This window comes from Mandrillus leucophaeus, unplaced genomic scaffold (assembly GCF_000951045.1).
Source record: "Mandrillus leucophaeus isolate KB7577 unplaced genomic scaffold, Mleu.le_1.0 Scaffold943, whole genome shotgun sequence".
Taxonomy (NCBI): domain Eukaryota; kingdom Metazoa; phylum Chordata; class Mammalia; order Primates; family Cercopithecidae; genus Mandrillus; species Mandrillus leucophaeus.
The window spans coordinates 1036075-1059225 of record NW_012110286.1 but is presented as its reverse complement, the minus strand read 5'-3'; the positions used below and the strand labels follow the sequence as shown (position 1 = coordinate 1059225).

Here is a 23151-nt window from a genome sequence, read left to right as displayed (position 1 = left end):
GTTGACAAAGGAGATTAACATTTGAGTCAGTGAACTGAAAAAGGCAGATCCACCTTTAATGTGTAGGCACCATCTAAACAACTGCCAGCACAGCTAGAATACAGCAAGCAGAAAAACAAGCAAGGATTATACTTGCTCAGTTTTCCAGCCTTCATCTTTCTCCCATGCTAGATGCCTCTTGCCCTCAAACATCAGACTCCAAGTTTTTCAGTTCTTGGACTCTTGGACTTACACCAGTGGTTTGCCAGAGGCTCTCAGGCTTTTGGTCACAGGCTGAAGCCTGCACTGTTGTCTTCCCTACTTCTGAGGTTTTGGGATTTGGACTGATCCACCACTGGCTTCCTTGCTCCTCAGTTTGCAGACAGCCTGTCATGGAACATTACCTTGCGATCATGAGTCAATTCTCCTTAATAAACTTCCTTTCATATACACATATATTTTATTAGTTCTATCCCCATAGAGAACCCTGACTAATACAGTTATTATTGTTCTTAATCTCCAGCTTGAAACTAGGCGTCTTTTCTCCTTCTTTGTCATGGGTACACTCTGACATTTCAGTTCAAAGTCACCCATGTCTATTAGAATCTGCCAACTCCTAGTTCCTCTGTTTCAGACCTGCAGCAATTTCTGCCAGCCTTTTGTCAGTCACTTTATTCAAATAACTTATGTTAGTAGCAGGTATGCAATACCTATTGCAGTTTCATTACAGAAACATAAGATGAGAAAGCAGAAATTCAAGGAAAACTGATGAGTTTCCTCCCTGGTGGTGACTAAATTTATCCTGAAGCAAACAAAATTGGACCAAGACATACTGTCTGAGGGCCCATGGCTTCTTTCCTTATGAACTCTGTTTTAGAAATAGTAGAGAATGGTTGCCAATTTAGAGGCACCGGAGAATAGGAATGTGTATTCAAGCCACACTGTCTGAGTTCAAATCCTTGCTGGGTTAGCTAATTTCCATGTGATCTTAGACAAGTTGCATAATCTTTTGGGCCTTGGTTTTCCCATTTGTAAAATGGAGATACCAATAATTTATATCTCATAGGTTTGCTGTGAGGATTTAATAAGTTAACATTTGTGTTTAGCACAGCACTGGAGAAATAGCAGATTGGAGGAACTACAGAAGTCCTAACTAATATTGCTGTGGTTCTGAAAAAGCAGCAACTTGAGGAGCTCTTGAAAACCTAAATAGCATTTAAGGCCAAGAGTATCTGTCTATTGTCAGGATCACCAGAAAAACATGTGAGAAGCAACTTCAAGGTAATGCTGCATTTCAGCATGCTTTACCCCGAATGGAAACGTAGAGGACCCAGGCAGGCCATGTTTTCCAAAGAGCAGGGGATCAACTTGTTCTTGATGGGTGGTTTAAATCTTAGGAAAACCATAAATAAGGCCACAGTCATGGACTTTGAACACTAAATCAGATGAAATAACTTGTAACTTCTTCCATGTAATCACAAACGTTAGAAAACATTTATTAGTAATTTATTTTAAAGAAGATTACCCAATTGACATTGTCTTTGAAAAAAAGATATTAAAAATTTATTAAACTACAATTTTATTGTTAATTATTTGAATTCAAGAAGATTATTATGGTCACTTCTGTGAGGTTTAGTTAATTTTCACTTCTTTCTATGTTATAATTTTATTAGTCATTGTGAAGCAGTTTCAAATTATTTCATCAATCTTCAACTTTGCTTTTAAGTTATGTAGTGGAATTTACTTGTTCATTGGTATGAGTAATTTTCAATATTTTGCCAAACAGCCTGTGGCAACTGAAAGCACAAGTTGCATACATTAGACTTTTCTGTTTGAGTGCAATGCAACAAAAACAAATTACGTGCAAACCCAACTTTATTGAACTGCGGGCACTCATAACTAATTAAAAATGCTTTTAAAATATCTGCATTTATGAAAACAAATTTGATCAACATATTTGGGAGGCAAATAGTAGAGCAAAGCATATCTTATGATTATAATAATTTTTAGTTGTACTTTATTTTTATTTACGTTTTTTATCTCCCTACTCTGACAAAATGCTTTATATATCATTCAGTCCATCTTGTTCTAGAATCTACTGTATTTGAAGCCCAATAAACAGTTGTAGACCAATTTTCTTACTGCTATATACTCAGATTATGCCTGGAAATTCACCCTACAAGTAAACTTTCCATCAATTTCATAGTGTTGTGAAAACTCTCTAGTAGCTCAAAACATTCTTGGTGGTCTCAATGTATTAAAAGTATGCAGTCAGATACTGATATCCCTCAGTCCTGCAGATAGCTAACAAAGCTGAAGTCCACAGGCTAGTGAGCACCAGCTGAGAGCAACTTTCTATAGATTTCGTGAGCAGCCCATGAGAGACAGGATCTGAGATGTGATGATATGTCCTCTGGCAGCAGCAATATCTGATATCGAGCTCTGCTAGGTGGTGCTGAGTGTGGCCTCTGAGGTGTCTTATTGTCTGGGACACCTGCTTCATTCACCGGCTGCAGAGAACACAGTATCCATTAAAGGAGCTGAAGGAGGTGCTACAGGAGTTTACACGGCAGGAGTCCAAGAAGCTCTACAGCAGTACAAAATGAGGTTGGGGCACATAATACACTTGTTCATCCCTATTGTCTATTTTCACACATATGGGTATCAGTCCTTCTGTGGCTGCAATATCCTTGTGATGGGATCCAATCCAGCTGCAGTCTTGCTCTCCCAGTGCATGCTCATTCTGCAAATCGGAGCTTCAATGTATTGCTACGAAAAATTCTGTCTGGTCTTGAAATCCATTGACACCATCCCAAGAAAATTCAACATGACATTGTCATGAACAGAAATGGATGATTGCTTCATATTCTTACATATAATTTCCAACTATGGTGAAATTTTGAATGATTGTAAAAACTATTTTTGCATGTTTATGCCTCACTTATTTTGTCGATGGAGACTATCTAGAGTTGGAATTCTCATCAAAAAGTCCATCAGTAATTATTTTAAATATAAAACTGATATCGAAAAATTGAGTTAATGAAAATAAACTCAAATTTTTCATAAAAAATATGACATGATATTACATGGAACTTTATGTACATGGAAATTGAATAATTTCTATTATTTTTCTATTTGATATTTATATTTATGTAATTAAAAAACATAATTAAATTTTAAGCTAAATTAAACTGAGCTCCAGGAAGACTTATCATTTTCTCTGAGCCATGACTCTGAAAATTTGGAGAGCACCATACAATAGGGATTTTCAGTGATTCAGGGATTTCAGTGATTTGCAAGATTCTGCAAAGTACTTTCAAAACTGAGCATGAGGTCTTTGCTACTGCCTTTATGGCATGCAAATCGCTCAGCCTCAACTCAGTTCCTTCCTCCAATGTAAAAAATCCTACAAGAACAACATCTCACGGTTCCATCAAATGGGACCATGTGTGATATTTTACACTGGACTACACAACAGACTGGAAAAGTGATCCGCAGAGAGGCTCATTGCTGTAAGTTCACTCCATGTAGGAACTGTCTTGCACAAAGCTGCCACCCTGGTGTCTTCTTCCAACTTTTCCTCTAGTTGGACCTCAAAGTTTCCTTCTTCCAGCCTATGCGGGGACCAAGAGGCCTGTCTAGAGTAGTCGCCCAGCATCAGGCTCCGACACCCTTTTCCCTTTCCTCTGGCAGACTTGGATATGTGCCAGCCCAGCCCAGGTCTCCAGGTTCTGCTGCGGAAGCTTCCCACATGGTGCCCGTCGCTTGGGACGCGGCTGGTGGGCTCCCTCCAGTGTCCTTGTGTCTTCTCTGCAGGTGTCCCGGCAGGTAGAGGAGGAGGCCGGTGGCTGGTGTTCCTGCAAGGCGGGGCTGGGGCTCCTCGATGTCCTTGCGCTCGCCCTGCAGGTTCTGCGCCCCAGGACCCGGCAAGGACGGAAACAGGCCGGGAAGTAGTGACACCTGGGGCAGTCAGTCATCCAGGAGCCGCCGCCACCCGCCCCACCCCCAGTCTTTGCAGGAGGTGTTTGTCTTCGCCTCTGCTCCCGGCTCTTTCTCTTTCACTTTTCTTTTCGCCAGGGGTTGGGACTCCGGGTGGAAGGCGCCCGGGGGAATCCCAGCTGACTCGCTCACTGCCTTCGAAGTCCTGCGTCCCCCCGGGAGGGAACTGGGTGGCCGCACCCTCCCGGTTGCGGTGTCTGTCGCCCCCCACCCTGCAGCCAGGACTCAATGGAGGTACAGAGCTCGGCTTCTCTGCTTTGGGAGGGGAGTGGTGGTGGTTGAAAGGGCGATGGTATTTTCCCCGAAAGCCTACGCCCGGGGCCCCTCCCAGCTCCAGCGCTACCCTCTGGTCTACCCAACTGGCCTGGTTGCCCCGCCCTCTCCTGGGGAAAACTTAGTGGCAACTTCAGTTTTTGTTTTTTCCCCTAATGACACTTTAATGACACTTCCGAGGCTCTCCTCGCCATCCTCCCGCTTCCGGAGGAGCGCAGATCGCAGATCCCTTTGCCCCTGGCGTGCGACTCCCTACTGCGCTGCGCTCTTACGGCGTTCCAGCCTGCTGGCTAGCGCAAGGCGGGCCAGGCACCCTGCGCTCCGCTGGGAGGGTGAGGGACGCGCGTCTGGTGGCCCCAGCCAAGCTGCCGGTTTCTGAGAAGACGCTGTCCCGCAGCCCTGAGGGCTGAGTTCTGCACCCAGTCAAGCTCAGGAAGGCCAAGGAAAGGTACCGCAGCTCCCCGCTTCCTAACTGCTCCCGCCCCAAACTCCCTGTGGGCCGGTGCAGATGTTTGTGCGTGCGCGTCTATCTCTGTCTTTGCAAAATCAAATTATCGCCCTCTTCTTTGCTTGCACACGTCTTCTGGGAGAGAAATTTGCAGGAATGGTTAGTGCTTGGCAGTCAGGCCTGGGTCTGTATTGGTTCCAACTCTGAGCCAGTCAGTTATCTATTAGAGAAGCAATAGTGTATCTAGAATGCCAAAGGAACTTGGAAAAAATACGAGCGAATTTCACTGAAATAAAATCATTGTTCACGGTGGCTTTTAAATGAAAATCCAGCCAATTTTTTCAAGTGTTATTAAGACCGCATGTTACAAGGGTATACAGTTCATTTGACTTTATGTAATTCCATGCATTAAAAACTATGTTAACTTCAAAGTATGTGTAAACCAAACTAATTATTAAATGACCCTTACAACAGATTCTTAAATAGGATGAGTCAGCAATTTCAAAACTGGAAGTGAAGTGGTGGTCACCAGCTAGTTTCCATTACATTTTTTAAACTACTTTCTAATATTATGATACTGGTGGTGGCCAACTAAGTGGTCGTCATCCTTATCTTGTCAGTGTGGTGAAAGAGGCCATATTAGCTAGACTGAATTCTTACTGTGGTATTACAGAATAAACTGGTGATTATGCATCCTGCCATGTAGAGGAGGCAAGGTGAACCATTCTACTGAAAGTATCAAGATACAATACACTTTTGGAAGGCTGAGGCGAGAAGATAGCTTGGGACCAGGAGTTCCAGGTTACAGTGAGCTATGATCTGCCGCTGCACCCCAGCCTGTCAAAAAAATAAATAAATAAAAAAGATATAATACAGGTTAAAAATTTAAACTCCTCTTGTTTTCGTGTTAAATAATGTGGTCAACAGAGAAAGGAGATACAAGATCCAAGGGAAGGAACATAAAGATATATAAAGAGAAGAACTGAAAACACAGCGAAAGCCATTTAGATTTAAAAAGTGAAGAAAAAGCTAGTTTTACTTAAAGTTAACAAGTATCGTAGAGATCTGAAGGTTCGTTATGATTGTCTTAGTTTCGTATCCTTGCGTTTCTGTTTTCTCACAGAATTTTAGTCAATCACAAGAGCCTCTCCTGCAGTATCATCTGCTTTGCAACAGTGACGGAAAAGGGTCAGTTGGCCATTGGTCTGGAACTTCTGATAGGCAGGGTATTCCCATGCTTTTGGTTTCACCGTTCCCTGCTTGATTTGTAGTGGCAACTCCAGAACTTGATGGGAAGCTATAGTTCTAGTTGGAATTTTCCTGCAGACTACTGGTGATTAAAATGATGCTCTTTTGTTTTAATCCTTGAAATTAATGTAGCAAATATCAACAGCTATATTGCAAGGCCCAACGTTTGTCAATGAAATATTTGTTTATAAATTTCCTTGGGGGATGGAGAAAAACAGTGCCTTAAAGTTTATTGAAATAGCTTTTGGAAATGGAAGGTTTTAAAGCCTACGGGATACTCATCTCAGATTTGGTGCCTCTGATGGATTTCAGGATAGCTAGAAAACGAGCCCTGAAATGCTGGGTACATGTGGAGTTTTCTCAGGAAAATATCCGCAACTTTGATCAACTTTTTAAATAGGTCTCTGACCCAAAACAGTTTTAAATCTTTTAGAAATATAGACTACTGTCCTTTTCTCCCCATCTGTCCTGGAGTTTAATGTTGAGTTCTGCTCATTGTGTTAACTATTTTTCTGAGGGTTAGCTAATGATAATACAGAGTTCTGTCTTCAGACCCATAACTTGAGTTATGAAAAACAGTATGAATAATAGCTAACATTGTTGAGTTTTTACTATATATCAGACATTGTTCTAAGGATGTATTTTTTAAAAACATCACAATAAACTTATGTGGTAGGCAATATATTTTACAGCTGAGGAAATTCTGAAGGTCACAGAGCTAGAAAGTGGTAGAGCTGAAATTCCAACTCAGACAAGTTTAAGATTGTTGATATTTATGGAGGATAGTATTATCTGCATAAAAATATTTCCTACAATTTGACAGTGATAATCAATCCCTATTTATTTTCAGGCAGCGTTGTAATGGTAGAATGTTGGTTGTAAAGTAATGTTTGTATGGCACTCGTGCAATTTACATTATTATATATTTAAAGATTATTTTTCTAATCAAATAATATTCATTTGAGTATCAATATGTGTTTGGTTCGTTGGAGAAATTTCCTTTATGGTCCCCGAATGAAAACATTTGTCTAATTTGCATCACTTTTTGCTGAGAGAGCTTGACAAATAGTAGGCAAATGTGGATTGATCTAGATATCTGTCTCTGCCTATCTATGTATCCATTCATCCATACAACTAGAAGTCTGGGATTCATGGAGAGGTCAGAGAAGAGGTTTCCATAATATCACAACTGGTGATGATATGGTTAACCATTTGGGACGTCCTCTTTTCAGAAGGCGTTATGGTAGAAGGGTTGGCAAGAAGCCAGTTCTTTTACTCAATATTAGCTCTTTGATTCACTTACCCAGTGATTACAGTAACTGCATGAGACTACTGACACTAAACATCGCTTAAATACTTGCTGCTGTCCTATAGGAACGGGTTGGATGGAAATATTCCATAGAGGAGTTGAAGGAAAAATTGTTGTTTTAGTGAGTACTGGAATGCATTAACTAACACCTACTTGATGGTGAATTTCACTAATTAAATACTATCAAGTATATGTCTATATGTGTGCATATACGCCTATATATGTGTATATATACTGTGTATGTGTATATATGTGTGTGTATGTATATTTTGTACTGTACTATTTGTTAACAGCTGTGGGCAGACAAGGGCTACTTTTTACTCAGCTTCCAGACTGTATTGACTAGGTAAGCATAAGTAGCTAAGAAATCTTGACAGAAAGCCTGAAACAGAAATTATTGTTATTAACAGTGCCATTCCAGCAGGAACCTCATGTGAATTTGAAAGTTACAAAGAGGAAGCCTGTGCTATGTTTCAGGCACCATACTGGCCCTTCATCTGTATGTCCTCACCGAATTTGAATAACCATTGCATTTTTATCCTGAATTTACAAACAAAAAAAAGGCATGCAGAGTTTCACTTGCGTTAGGACACAACTGGGTAAGACAGACCCTCCACTGAGATTTATCTTGATTCTAATGTTAATGCTCCTTTTTGGATATCATATGTATTCTCTTCTAAGAAAACTCAGATGTTCAGTGTACTGAAAACTAAAATGCTGCTATCCTTACCTTGAAATAGACCCTGGTCACCATTTGGGGTGATTTAATGCTATTTATTAATTTGCCTATGTAAAAGAATATAGCTTTATTTATTTATTTATTTATTTATTTATTTATTTATTTATGACACAGTCTTGCTCTGTCTCCCAGGCTGGAGTGCAGTGGCGCAATCTCCACTCACTGCAACCTCCGCCTCCCGGATTCACGCCATTCTCCCACCTCAGCCTCCTGAGTAGCTGGGACTACAGATGCCTGCCACCAGGCCTGGCTAATTTTTTTTGTATTTTTAGTAGATACAGGGTTTCACCATGTTAGCCAGGATGGTCTCAATCTCCTGAAATTGTGATCCGCCCACCTCGGCCTCCCAAAGTGTCAGGATTACAGGCTTGAGCCACCGCGCCTGGGCAGAATATTGCCCTTTTTTAAATAAAAAAAGTTGTTTAGTGCTGGAGTCAGAAAGAGAAGAAAAAGAGGCTCTTTGATCTCAGTTTAGTTCAATGATATTATTTGTCCACATTTCACATCCAGAGCCAGAGTATTTGTATGCACTTATTTCATAGTGTTTCAGCCCACTGTAGGGGCAGAAGACTCTATGTAGACCATATAAAATTGGATTTCTTAAAAGTCTGCGTGTAATACACAGTTGTTTCTTCTCTAAATGCTAATGGTTCCTCCAAGTGCTGACGGGATGCAGACAAGATGAGGAAAGTGACAAATTATTTTGTGAAATGAGGGAATTGAAACTGCAAATGATTCTAGAACAGGAAAATATGATGGTTGTAAGGTTGATGGGGAGGGGTGGCGGTGGGGGTGAGCTCTGCTTGCCATTGTGACACACAAAAGGAGCCCAGAGAGGGTCTTTGGTTCTTTATATCACTGAATGCTACTTCTCCTTCCCGGGTATTTTGCTCATGTTCCTTCTGAGAGAAATTTGACAAAGTAGTCCTTGCACACTGTTAGCACTGACCTCTAAAATTATCAAATAATTATTTCTTAATTGAACATTTGATAAAGATTTTATATTTTTAGGTTATTTGCTCTCCTGACTCATCTGCAACAAAAATAAGTACGTAAAACTTGATGTTTTATTTGAAGGATTTTTATTGTGAAAATTATTCTTGCTTACGTTATTTAAAAACTATCATTACAAAATTAATCAAAGGAACCATTAATTTTTGGTAAGTGATTATTAAGCATAAAACTAAAACAACATTGGAAATACATATCATACAAGTAGATATGTCAATGCTTTGATTAAAGATGTCTCTTACATCAACTTTTCAAATCGCCCCTTTATTTGGCATCCTGGTGAGGCAAGACACATGTTAAGATTCTGGATAGGGAGAGATAGGCATTTTTTTCCTAAAGTGGGAGAAGGGTAATTATGAAAGAGGAAGTGAGGAAGGAGAACTTGCCAGAAATCTGCCTGCTTTGGGCACATATCAGGCATATCTCTGGTAAAAGGGGCTCCTGTGCAAGTAATGGATCTTGAAATTGGTTCGTTTAGAACCCTCTATGCCCACAAACCCCGGGAAAGTTGTAGGGTACGCCAGAGGTGTGTGTTGTTCAGTTGGGATATATAGTTCAGCCTTCTTTCCCACACCCTCCCTTTGGCTTCTGGATTACCATGGGTTACTGTGCTTAAAGCAAAGCACAGGGAGTGAGATGGGGAGCAGTAAAGAGCCTGGGCTAACTTCTGTAGAGGTTTCCCACTGGGGACTAGTGGGAAATAAGCTCTAAAAGGGCTTGGGTAGCCTCTGCAGTGAAGTCTCCTCTTCAGCTACGGTCACCCTGCCTCAGTGTTCCAGACACATTTGCCATTCTTTGTCAGCCTTCCTGGGTCCTGTTCAGAATGTTAACCCTCTATAACATTTTCTGTCCCCATCTACTGCCCAGGCAGAATTATTTTCTCCCTTACATGAATTCTTCTGGTGCAGTCTGCATTCCCTCATAACAAATTTAATGTCTGTAAACTCATTTTTATGTGTCTGCCTCTACACTTATATTTTGAGTAAGGACAATGTGCTCCATGTGCTTAGCAGAGGGTTGGTCAGAGTCTATTAGGATTGACTTCAGTAAGAGTCAGTAATCATTCAGGTGTTTGACAGCTAAGCAGACAACTGTAAAAGAGGTAGGAAACATAAGTAATATAGCAAAATAATGTTGGAATACTGTAATAAAGATAGCATTTTAGGGAAATTAGTTTGAGGCAGAATTTATTGAAGAAAAGACAATTAGAAATAAGGAAACCAGCTAAAAATCTGTCACAGCTAATTCAGGAGTGTAGTTTCATTCTCATTATCTGCTCAAGGACATAACTCTGGTAATTCATTCTTTCTCCCCATCACCATTTTTTTTCTCTGTCTCTGATGGGTCTTTCCCAATACCATGTAGCCATACTATAATTTCTACCATTTTAAAAAAATACTCATGTTTTTCTCCTCATGCTTCTCCTCACTTCTATATCTGTTTTTTCTGCCCACATTTTACAGGAAAACTTACAACATTAACTATATTCTCTGTTTGCAGTTTTCCTCTGTCCATTCTCTCTTGAGCCAGGCAGTCTGTCATGTCCACTGCTCCACTAGAAATACACTTGTCGAAGGTACCAAGAACATCCCTTGTATTAAATCCAGTGGTTAGTTCTTGGGTCCCTTCCTATGTATCCTTTCAGCAGGACCTGAGAGATCTGCATGTGGCTTCCAAGCCACTCTCCTCCTCCTTATTTTCCTTTTACCTTACCAGCACCAATTTCAGTCTCCTTTTACTTTACCAGCAACAATTTCAGTCTCTGATTGGTTCCTAATTTCCCTAACATGTAAATACAGCAGTCTGGGGGCTCAGTCCTTAGGCCTGTTCTCTATCTGTACTCTCTGTCTTGGTGATCTCATCTAGTGTCATGGTTTTTAATCCCTTCTTACATTGATGATTCACAAATGTACATGTGAATCTAGCCATAACCTCTCCCCTGAACTCCAGACTCATTTAACCGTCTATTTATCTGTTATTCACCCATCTCTGATTGGATGCCTAATACTTACTGGATTCCTGCCTTTACTGCCATATCTGCTTGCTCCACCTTCTTCCTCATGTGACTTGATGGCAGTTTCATTCTCTTAGTTCCATAGATAATCAATCAGTCTGTCTTGGATTTGTCCTTAACGTCTCTTTATGTCATATTCCACGTTGAATCTGCCACCAAATTATTTAGCTAGGCCTTCAAAATATACGCCACATCCTATCTCTTCTCACCCTTTTTTTCACTGCTGTCACCTGGGTTCAAGCTGCTGTCATGTCTCACAGTATTATTGCAAAAGTGCCTGCTGCTTGTCCCCTCATCTCCACTACAGCCTGTTCTCAACATGGCAGCCACAGTGTTTCAGTTACCTGTCCCTGCATCAAAAGGATCAATAACAATAAAACAAGAACAAAACAAAACAATACCCCCAGAACTTAGTGACTTGAATAACAATAATTTGTTATTTATCATGATCTTGTAATCTGGGCTACTTTCGGCTGCTTGACTCCTCCTAGGCTGCTGGAGATGAGATATTCAAGAAGGCGTCTTCCTTCACATGTCTAGAACATCAGCTTGGATAGCTGGAAAGTTCATGCTGGCCAGGCATCCATCTCTCTTTATGTGACCTCTATACATGGCTAACTTGGACTTTACATCTTGTTGGTCTCAAACAGTTGTACCATTGAACTAATTATTGACTTTCAGGATCCCCTATAGCTTATCTTGTTATGGTATCAAACTCAGACTTTAAGTCTCTAAACTGGATCTCCAGATGAGGATGATATTTCTCTGATGTAGTTTCTTGAGTGTAGAAACCTGTAACTAAAAAGATAGGTTATCTGTCACCTTCCCCTTGTCCCAACATACAACAGTAAAACAAAAATAGGACAATTGCTTTAAACAATACAATTTCAAAACAAGACAATAGAAGGCATATAACAGTCACTAGTCCATAGCAAGTCTAAATAGAGCCGGCATATGTCCTAAGTTCTTGCTCTGGAAGCAATACATCTTCCTGATTAAGGTTTAAATTTGTTCCCTAGGAATCGTTCTCTGTGGCTTTTAACTTTACCTTTTGTACTTTGGGCTCCTTTTCTCATTCTTTCTTTCTTTTCTATGAGAAATAATTTTTGCTATTCTTTGCATTGGTGTAGCCTGCTTCCTGATGTTAGAGCGTTAATAATTTAGAGACCTTTTGTATACTCACTTTTGTTTAACTGCTTTTTGTTTTTAAGTTCAATGATATTTAAAATTTGGGGGGCTTCCTATGAATTTTATTGAGATTCATTCACTTCGTTAGATCAAATCCTTGAGACAAGTTCCACTTTAATTTGTTGGGAAGTCGAGATGCCATAGAAACCCTTAGCACTTTTAGAAGCCCTTTGCCTAGTTAGAAAGGTCTATGAGGCACCACTTTAAATCTTTCAGAGTTCTTAATGAAGGGCCTCCCTGCCATACAACTGATTTGATCTTCAACCTGAGAGCACATGTAATAGTACACCCTGGATTTGATCTTTGCCCTGAAACTACTTATTTCTTGGAGAATCTTTTGCTACCTGGAAAGGCAAGAATGAAAACAGTTGTTTTCCAATCTAGCAAGTCTTAGGTTGAACTATTTCATCACTGTGTTTCTGGCCTTCACTGACAGTGTCCTTGCCTCTCTCCAGGTGTCTTCCCACCACTCAGTCTCATAGTAGTTTCAATGTCAATTACTAATTTCCATATAATAAACTACTCCAAAACTTAGTGGTGTAAAATAAGAACCATTTTATTTTCTCAAACCTAAGAATTAGGACAAGTTAGAAAGAGAATGACTTGTATCTACACTGCAATGTATATGGCCTCAGCTGGTATGACTCAATGGTCAAGGGATGTCTGAGATGGCTCAGACATTAAGTCACAGATAGAGAGCCTCAGTTCTGGCTGTTGTATGGGCCCCTTGGCTCTCCTCCTCTTAGTCTTTCCACATGGCTAAACTGGACTTTCTCACAGCATGATAGTTTCAGGGTTGTCAGACTCTTCACAACTTGACCAACTTCTATAAGAGAGGAAGTTGGAGCTGTAATCACTTAAGGCTTGGATATGTAATTTCCAGACTGTAACATTTGTTTTATTCTTTTGGGAAAAGCAAGTCAGAAGACTACCCAGATTGAAGGGGAGAGGACAAAGATTCCACCTCTTGATGAGTAGAGTGTCATGCATGTTCATGGGAGGAAGACATTGATTGATGGCAGCTGTCTTTGGAGATTATCCACCACAAAGGATAATCCTGTTAAAATATTAATCAGGTTATGCCGTTCCTCTATTCCAAACCCCCCATGGTTCTTTCATCTCACTCTAATAAAAGCCAATTTCTGTTACAGTGGATATTAAGTCTCTAAGTGATTTGTACCCCTGATGTCTGCCATCTACTACTCTTTCCTTAGCTCACTGAGTCAGTTACACTGGCACCTTTTCTATTCATCAACCATACTACTATGTTCTTGTCTAAGAGTCTTTTACCTTGCTGTTCCTTCTTCCTAGAATCCTTTTCTCTCAGATATCACCCTCTTCCCCATACCTGCTTTGGGGTTTGGCTCAAATATCCCTGTTGCAATGAAGTAATCCTTGACTGATGTACTTCAAATTGCAGCCTCCCCAGCACTCCCTGTCCCAATCCTGTTTGGGAATTCAAATTATTTTTCAGATTTTGGAAAGTAATATAGTGTGTTTACTATATATCATGTAACGACCAAGCTTATTCAGGTACTTCCTCAAAAGGGAATAAATACAGCTTACACATAGTCTAATGTTAGTTCAGTGTGTGTTTTGTTAACCAGTGAATTAAGGAGAAACTTTCAGTTTTTAGAGTTTTTTTGATTTAATATTTTCATATAAGGAGCTATGGACTTATATGTGTTATTGAATTATTTGATTATTAACATCTCCCTTCATTAGAATATGAATATGAAAGTCCAATTTATGCAGTTTTGTTATTTTATTCATTGTTATATCCCCATCACCTATTAGTGCCAAGCATATCATATGCTTGGCACTAATAGGTGATGGGGATATAACAGTCTCTCAACAAATATTTGCTTGAGTATTTAAAGCAATATTTAAAGCAAAAATGAATGAGGGAATGAATAGATTAATGGATGCTAAGTAGTAGGGTACTGCAAATAGAATGGAGAATAGAAAGACAAGCTAATTTCAAGGAAGATTTGATTTACCAGTGTTCTATTTATTCATTGAACTGATTCTGGCAATTCAGCAGTTAATAATTTTGAGTGCCTAATATGGGTTGGGCACCTACCTAAATACTTGACTGGTCTGGATTGAGTGGGGGGAGCAGAGCACAGGGAAGAGTCAGAGGATGCCCAAGATTTTAACCACGAGAGTCAGGAAAGATAAACATGTTAGGAACGGATATATATTACAGCTAACACATGGGGCAAGGTAGGGGAATGGATGAACTTGATTTTAGAAATATCACAATAGAGCTAGAAGTGGAACAAACTACTTAAAATGTCCTGTAAGTGATTAGAAGTGCTAGATTGAAGATTGGATGAACTATTTGTACAAGAGATTTGAGTTTGTGAGTTAAGTAAAAATTATTGGTTAAAACAAGTGGTCAGGCTTTTTCCCCAGGAGGCAAATGTATATATAGATGGTTTAGGGTCACATAAGACAATCAGAAGGACTGTCACTGAGCTAAGCACCCTGAAAGAGAAGATGTTCGGGAAGGTCTTCGAGGAGGGATTGGCCAGCTCCCAGGTCTTCAAAAGAGAAGGCCAGGCTTTTTACACCTCCTATCCCTTGCCTGCCTGTCATACTTGCTCTGCCTGCTGCTATCTAGAGGGATTTTAATCCCTTATATGCTTGTTCTTACATATTCATCTTTAAAGACTCACTTTCCCTGTGACATTTTCCTGGCCAGATGCCATCTTTACCTCCTGTCTTGCCTCACACCTTTTCTTTGTGAGTTCTCCACCTGATAGATATTTCTCTCATAGTATCTGCAGTGTTTCACTATATTTACCTGTGTTCATATTGCCTTTTCCACAGGTGTATGCTAAAGGTCATAGATGACAAGAATTGTGATGGTGGAGTTGGAAGGGCTGAAGTTTGAGAAACACTGAATCCTTATGTGTCTAACACCTTGCCTGGCACAGAGTAGACCTATAATAACGTTATTCTTGTTGTCAATGATCCAACATATATTCCCGAGGGGTCAAGTTAGATAAGGTTCTGAGAAAATGAGTTTGACTATATTTGACTCATAGTATATTACTGGTGATCACATGGCTTTTGGGAAACTATTCACAGCATATTTCTTATTGTCAGGGTCAGAAAGGGAAATGGAATTTTCTGAGGGTGTACTTTGGCCAGGTAACAAATAGGATCTTTACCTTCCTTATTAGGAGTATGAACTTTAGAGAACTGAAAACAAATAGGTTTGTTTAGTATTTTGTGCCAGTTTTAATATGGGGGGATAATTTTATAAATTTGCAAAGTAAATGCTTCAGTAAATGAAAGGAAATTGAAACAAGTCACACCCTATTCTCTAAATTCCTTCAAACAGAAATCCTTTCAGTTTCTTAATTTTATTTGCTGAATATTTTGAGAAGTTATTTCAGTAGGACAAAAAAGAGACGAGAAATTGTGTGAAAATAATAGTATTGCTGAAATTTAATTTATTTAGTATCTCTTCTCTTGAGGGTTTAAGAGAAGAAATATAGTTTCTTCTCTTGTTATGCTGTTAAAAAATTTGTAGTTACCTCAAATATCAGATTAAAATCTGTATTTGGTACCTTTCGATTCTACCCCTGAAAAGCAAGATCCTTGTAATGAACCTCTAAAACTGGAAAGATGTGATTAAGCTGATGGCTTATTTGACTTGATATTGAGGCATTCATCTTCTAAACCTTGACCTTTCTTAAGTCAAGTCATATTACTCTGAGCCACTGCAATTTATAAAACATGGCTTCCAGGCTAAGGTGTTTAATCCGAAGAAGCTAACAGCACACCAAAAGTTCTAAACAATAGTGGATACTTACTGATCACTTTCTCTGTACATGACTCCCTGCCAAGTGCTGTGAAGGATAAAAAGACGCAACACACATGATTATCTTTAGAAACTTATTATCTAGTGCAACAATTATTGTTTGCAAGTAAAGAGCTGAGTGTCCAGGGTACTGAACTACTGTCAGCCCCTGAACACAACACACTTTCTTTCATAGCCAAACATTTGGACACAGTCGTCTTATTGGAAATGCACTACTTCATCCAGTGTCTGTCTCTTCCTTGCCCCCTTCTCCTCACTTACCTCGTCCAGAAGTCTCAGTCTGATCATGGCTTCTCTGGGAATATTGTCCTAAATGTCCGGAGTTGGGTTAGGTGTCTTTGATTCTTAACTTCATACCATGAATATTTCAATAGTTAATCTTTATTTTCATCCATAGTTCCAAGTACGTTAACATATGTAGCCTTCTCAAACTCATGAGATACTTTCCTTTGCACTTTTCAGATAAGTAAACTGAAGCACCAGAAAGGGTGGTGACTGGTGCAGGGACTACCAGTAGGAAGTGGTGGAACTGAAGCTTGAACTCAGGTTTCTCTCCCGAGCATGCACACTTCCTATAGAGGGTGCTACCTTGCTGGTGCAATTAATAAGAATTATAAAGTTTAAAAGAGAGGAGGTAAAATTTTCATTATAGATGAAAGCCATACAAATTAACAAGCTACTAAAACAAATGAGTTCAGCAAAGTTGCCAGACCAAGATTTTTTAAAACTCATTAACATTTTTCAATACTAAATAAAGCATTAGCTAACATAACACAACAGTAAAACAAACCAGCAACACAACCTTCCCCAGCAGAAGACTGCTTGCTGCAATTAAATATGGTTTATTTGAGGATTGTCTGGATGGCTCAACATCAGAACATCTATCAAAAAAATCTTGACGATACAGGAAAAGTTAATGTCAAGTTCTGAGAAGAATAAGAATAGATGGAATTTTCCAAAACTGACTAAAGTATATCTATGAAAAATCTATAGTAAACATCAAATTTAATACAGGGCTCAGAAAAACTTTTTTTTTGTTTTAAATTTTGGGAGATGATGAGAATGCCAGTGTTGGCACAGCTATTCAGTAAAGTAACGAAGACAAAAAATAATAATGACCATTCATTTTTATTGAGTATTTACCTATGTGCCAAGCAGTATAAAAGCAAAAGTGTGGTGGATTCCCATTGGTGCAAGGAGATGTTGAAACTCCCATCTTCCTACTCCTCCAAGGTAGAGGTGATAATTGAACTAAAGTGAGCCAGGATGAAAAGGAGTTGTTGCAGAGCAATTGTAGGTAGGATGTTCAATTTATCGTTCTGACCCAGAATGTAGCTGTTTGGACATAATGGACTGGAGCAAATTACAATGTAGTAAACTTTGGGTGGTACTGGTGATGGTGTAGGATAGTTAGATCTAAGCTGTGAAATGAAAAAATCCCTCAATATCTACTAATAACTGCACTTTAGATATAGTCAATACATATGGAGGTGCAAGTACCAAACATACTGTAATCATGGATTTTTGTGGTTGAAGCAGAGCACTTTTGAAATTAATATGGAGAAGCAGCACAATGCATAGCATATGCCTTGTGCTATGTTAGCTGAATGAACTTCTGGTGAAGAATTAAAGTGGGGATCCAAAACACATTGTTAAATCTCAATTTAACCTCTTTATATAAAATTGAATAATACATTTAATTTCTCTGCACTTATTATTCTCTTCTTGAAAATTAAGATGATTAGACCAGAGAAATTCCCTTTGGTGTTGAATCTGGTGGTTCGGGGAACCAACATAACATGGATGGATTCTATCATATGCTGAGGTTTTCAACCTGTGATCTTTATAGATGTTACTTAGGCACTGGAAAGGACTTTAGACACCTCCAATCTAATCTCCTTACTTTAAAGACAAGGTAACTGACACTTAAAGACATAAAGTACCGTGCTAGCGTCACATAGCTGTTTAATGATAGAATCAAGCCTTGGGTCCAAGTCTCTAGACCCCAGTCCATTCCATGGTTCTGATAAGATAAGGAAAGCTCCAAATTTCATTAAGAAGTTCTCAATCTGAATTTTACATGAACTATAGTTTTGGAAATTGTAATATGTTAATGATGAATAGATGGGAATGATGGTAGTCTGTATGGAGTATAAGAAAACAATAGATGGTGAACATTTCCACCATTATTTACACAACACATCCAAAGAGAGAGAGTCTATGGTGTGCGTGTGTATATATACACACCATATATACATATATATACACACCATCTATATATATATATACACACACACACATATATATACACATACACAATGAAATACTATTCAGCAATAAAAATAATAAAATCATGTCTTTTGCAGCAACACGGATGGAATTGGAGGCCATTATCTCAAGTGAAACAAATTGAAACAGAAAGTGAAATGTGGTATATTGTCACTTAGAAGTGGTGGCTAAGTGATGTGTACACATGGACATGGAATGTGGAATAATAGTCATTGGAGAATCCCAAAGGTTTGGAGGATGGAAAGAGGTTGAGGGATGAGAGATTACTTAATGTGTACAATGTACATTATTCCGGTGATGGTTACAGTAAAAGCCCAGACTTTACCTCTATGCAATATACAAAGGCAGCCATGTAACAGCACTGCCTTTGTACTCCTTAAATGTATATTTTTTAATGAATGTTTGTGGTCCCACCACATGGCCACATTTAATGTTAGTTGCCTAGAAGTATGTTTTATAACTGAATGGAGATAATTTTCTGTACTGTTTTCTAACCTAGATGATGTATATATTCTGTAAGATTTTTCAATTTTCTTTGTTCTCACTCTGTATTTGTCAAAAAAAATTTATTAGTAATTTGGTCATGTAAGTTAATAGTGCAGGCTTAGTTACTCAGGGATTGCTCTGGTGCAAGAAAAAAGTTACCCACTTCTGCCTTCTATACCACTTCACTTTTCACTCTGCCATTGCCAGAAAAAGCCCTCCAAATAAATCTGACCTCTTAGACTACAAAAAATGCAGCCATCTTGGGAAACCTGCAACAAGTACACCCAGTAGAAAGGGTCAAAATCTTAAAGATTGTGACATATCTGTAATCCCACAGAAGGGATGAGGCATGCCAAGTGTTGGATGATGTCTACAAAACCCATTTTCCTTAGACAAAAGCTGAAAGGCATAGAAGTGATATAAAGCAGAGAAAAATGAAAAGCAAAAATTATAAAGACAAGAATGGCAATCTACTTATAATAATGGTTTTGATAACTACCATTTAGAGAAGAATAGTTCATGAGGCCAGTGAAAGAGGAGATACAGTACTAAAACTGACCATTCTCCTATTGTGAGGATAGGATCTCTGTTAGCTCTGTCTCAGATAATTTGTACAGCCCAAGCGGAGAAGAAAGAACCAGCAGTGCTATAAAAGATAAGTTCTTCTGTCCAATCTCGGGAGAAAAAAGCAACCACACTGACCACATTAGAGCTCAGGAGTCCAAACACTGCTAGTTGCCAAATAAACTTCATTAAGAGAGACAACTTCCCCCTTAGCAGTTTTATAAACACTATTGCTTTTTCATATAGACTTGAGAAGGTTAGTTTACTTGTCAGAAAGCAGACTGGAAAGCAATGTTTTAGAAACAAGACGTTTGGGACTGCCACAGGGATCTAATGTTCAGACTAAATCACTTGATGCATTTCATATGAAGCTAAGTATTTGGAACAAGAGATGCTAGAGGTCTAATCAGCAAGAATAATAAACAGAAGAACGACAGCCAAGTCTAGCGAAACTGTCTGGAGAAAGAGTACTGGAGGATTTGCAGTCTAATGTGCATTTGTGCTTAATAAAAGATAAGCTGTTCCTAGATTTTTAAATTTAAGTGTTATTCCTGAGGATTATGGTCATCGCATCTCTTTGCTTCTGTACGGGGCTGGTGAGATGCAATAGCAATGTTTGAGTCCAGTTATTTGTGAGTGGGAGATGTGCTCTATCATTAGGTGTCCTTTTCACCGAATGGGTTATTATCAGCAGGTAATAAGAAATGCGCATCATTCAAATTCTCAGGTGGTATTTTGTTCTAAAACAGATAAGGTATGTCTTCTGTGGCAGCGCTGAGTGAACACATAGAGACTGGTGTCAAAATGGCTGTTATAAATTACAGGGTACGTTTTAATAGTTAAACAATTATCTAAAGAGGCACCACTGGAAAATTGTTTAGTAATAATTGGCTGATTTTTATGATGAAGGATAATTCTAATGCAAATCTTTTTATATAAATACCTGAAGAATTCAAAAGGAGGACATTAATTTTAAAAGCATTTCTGGGAACTTTCTGTTGTCTGAACTTACTTATCTTTAACTGCAAATGCTGTAACTGTTCAGAAAACCATCAAAATAGCTTTCTATATCTATTTTTAGAGTTTAAAAGTATGACATACATATATAGTCATATGTAATTAATATATATAATATAAATAAAATATAATTTCTACTATATAATAATGGTACTTGAGAGGCCAAAATTGACCACTACTAAATTCAGGCCTAACAAATTCTGTTGTTGGAAGCTACAACTAAAAGAGAATGCCTTGGCCTATGGAATGAAAGGAAAATATTTCGTTATTCTTGAAGGGTTAAAACTATAAGGCTTCTTTTCCTTCTTACCCTTTCCTTTGTCTTGGTATTATTTCTTTATCATTCGTCTTTACTTATCTTTCTTTCCCCATCATGGTTTTTATGTTTTCAAAACTTCGCTCAAATTTACCAGCTGTAGAAACCTCCCCTTGACTACCTCAGTTTGTCTCTGCCCCTTCAATGCTACTGTACTAGGCTTTGCCCTTTTCATGGCAAAATATCACAGCCTTCCTTTTTGTGAAAATGTTCAAATCATATCATGGAGTATGTCTTTCCAGTAAGACCACTACCATCCAAATATAAAAATGTTTGTTGCTAGTATTTGGCCTGATAAAGAGCTTGTACCAGAATATAAACTAGCCACATCACTAACACAGGTTTAGTTCACGTGACTTTTTTTTCTCATAGCAAGACTTTCCTGAAAAAGAAATTAGGGCAAGCTTTATTAATTGCAAACTGGCACTTTATTAATTGCAAACTAGACTATAGGGATGCAAACTAGACTATAGGGATGTTAGTGGATACTTTTTATCTTCCTGTGAGAAGGGTGAGTAGGATAATTGTGATAGATGAGGTGACTGGTTGGTGGTGAGCTGTGACATTCACAGTGTTGGATAATTGCTAATAAGAGGTGACAGTTTTGAGTGTTCACTGTGTGTTAAGGCCTGTTCTATGCAGCTTTTATGAATGAGCTCACTTACACCTCACAATTGCCATTTTCCCCATTCTACAGATGAAAAAAGTGTGGCTCTTGAGGCCAGGCACGGTGGCTCACACCTGTAATCCCAGCACTTTGGGAGGCCAAGGTGGACAGATCACTTGAGGTCAGGAGTTTGAGACCAGCCTGGCCAACATGGTGAAACCCCGTCTCTGCTAAAAATACAAAAATTTGCCAGGTGTGGTGGCACACACCTGTAATCCCAGCTGTTTGGGAGGCTGAGGCACAAGAATCGCTTGAACCTGGGAGGTGGATGTTGTAGTGAGCAAAGATTGTGCCATTGCACTCCAGCGTGGGTAACAGAGCAAGGTTCCATCTCAAAAAAAAAAAAAAAAGTGAGATCCTGAGAAATTAATTTGTCCCAAACCTTACACTTAGTAAGGGGCTAATTCAGATTTCAAACCCAGATTTGTCTGAAACCAAAGTCTATACCTGGATCTATTCTGTCCCACAGAGCTTTCTGCAGTGAAAATGTTGTGTCTTCTGTTTTCAAAATCGTAGCCATTTACCACATGTGGTTCTTGAATACTTGCAGTGTGTCTGGCTCAAGTGAGAAAGTGAATTTCTAGTTTTATTTTAGTTAATTTACAGATAAATTTAAATAGCCACATGTGGTTAATGGCTACTGTGATCAACAACACAGGTCCGGAGACTTTAAAATGTTGCTAACTACACGCTAATCACAGGAAACCCAGTCCAGGAAAGTATATTCATGTAAGGTCTAGTTTTTCTCCATTTCTAGAGTTTCTCAGACATTGTAAAAAAACCAAAACCAAAACCAAAAAACAACAACAACAGCAGAGGTACTATCTTAAATTGCTGCTGCATTGGAGGTAACAGAATTCAATTGAAAAAATTATTTACAGTCTCCTTTGGTTCAGAAACTGTGTCATGCTTTGGGCATTCTAAATGAATTTTGTCTTCCAAGAGTTCATCGTCTAAGTAGCTTTATAGAGAATGTCATAGTTCTTTTCCCAAATTTTCTTCATAAATGATTAGACAAAGTATTTAAATCTGTGCTATATAATATTTTGTGGTATTTTGATTTTAATTTTATGAATAGATAATACATTCCCATGGTTTAAACTTCAAAAGGTTCAAAGCACCTTCCAATTCCCTTCTATGGGTGCAACCAGTGCTGTCATTTTCTAGTATAATGTTTTGTGCAGACACACAAAAATACACATATGTATTTAACCATCCTCCTTTCTGAAACCAAATAAACACTGTTGAGTTACCTTGTTCTTTTTACTTAAAAAATACACCTTGGATATATTTTCACGCTAGTATTAAAAACACTTCCCATTCTTTTCTATGGATGCATTATATTACATTGCATGCATGTATTATAATTTACTTAAACAGTCCCCTACTGATGGACATTTAGGTTTTTTCCATTCTTTGCTATTACAGAAAATATTCACATGAGTAATTTCAATACTTACATTCTAAAGTGAGCTAGAGTGACTGTATTCCTGTTTCCCAGACCGTATTCCACAGAACACAAGTCTCATGAGATGTTCAATATCCAAAAGGGTTCTATAGTTAAATAACTTTGGTTAACTCTGGGTATTTGTTGATGTTTCGTAGTGTACACTGTCAAATTAAAAGAAATCTTGCAATAATCTGCTTCGATGTAATCCAAGTGTTTCCCAACCTCACATTTGCTCAAGGAACAGAATATACTATTGTTTTGGGTCAGGTTCCTGGGAAGCACACTGAGATAGAAATGTTCATGTGAGAGGCTTAGTGGG

The 23151-nt window shown here is 38.7% G+C and overlaps 1 protein-coding gene across 5 annotated transcripts in view; it reads left to right on the top strand.

The window, feature by feature from the left end:
• Nucleotides 1-3602: 3602 nt before the first annotated feature.
• IL15 (interleukin 15) overlaps nt 3603-23151 on the top strand; it is a 98783-nt gene continuing 79234 nt past the window's right edge. For 3 of the 5 annotated variants that reach the window (XR_001004945.1, XM_011970324.1, XM_011970322.1), the window contains exon 1: nt 3603-4212. Coding sequence is in view for 1 of the 5 variants with exons in the window: in XM_011970322.1 (XP_011825712.1) it covers nt 3681-4212 (532 nt within the window). In the remaining 4 variants the exon portion in view is untranslated. Of the gene's footprint in view, nt 4700-23151 lie in introns of all 5 variants that reach the window. The other 2 variants (XR_001004944.1, XM_011970323.1) reach the window with 1 other exon arrangement.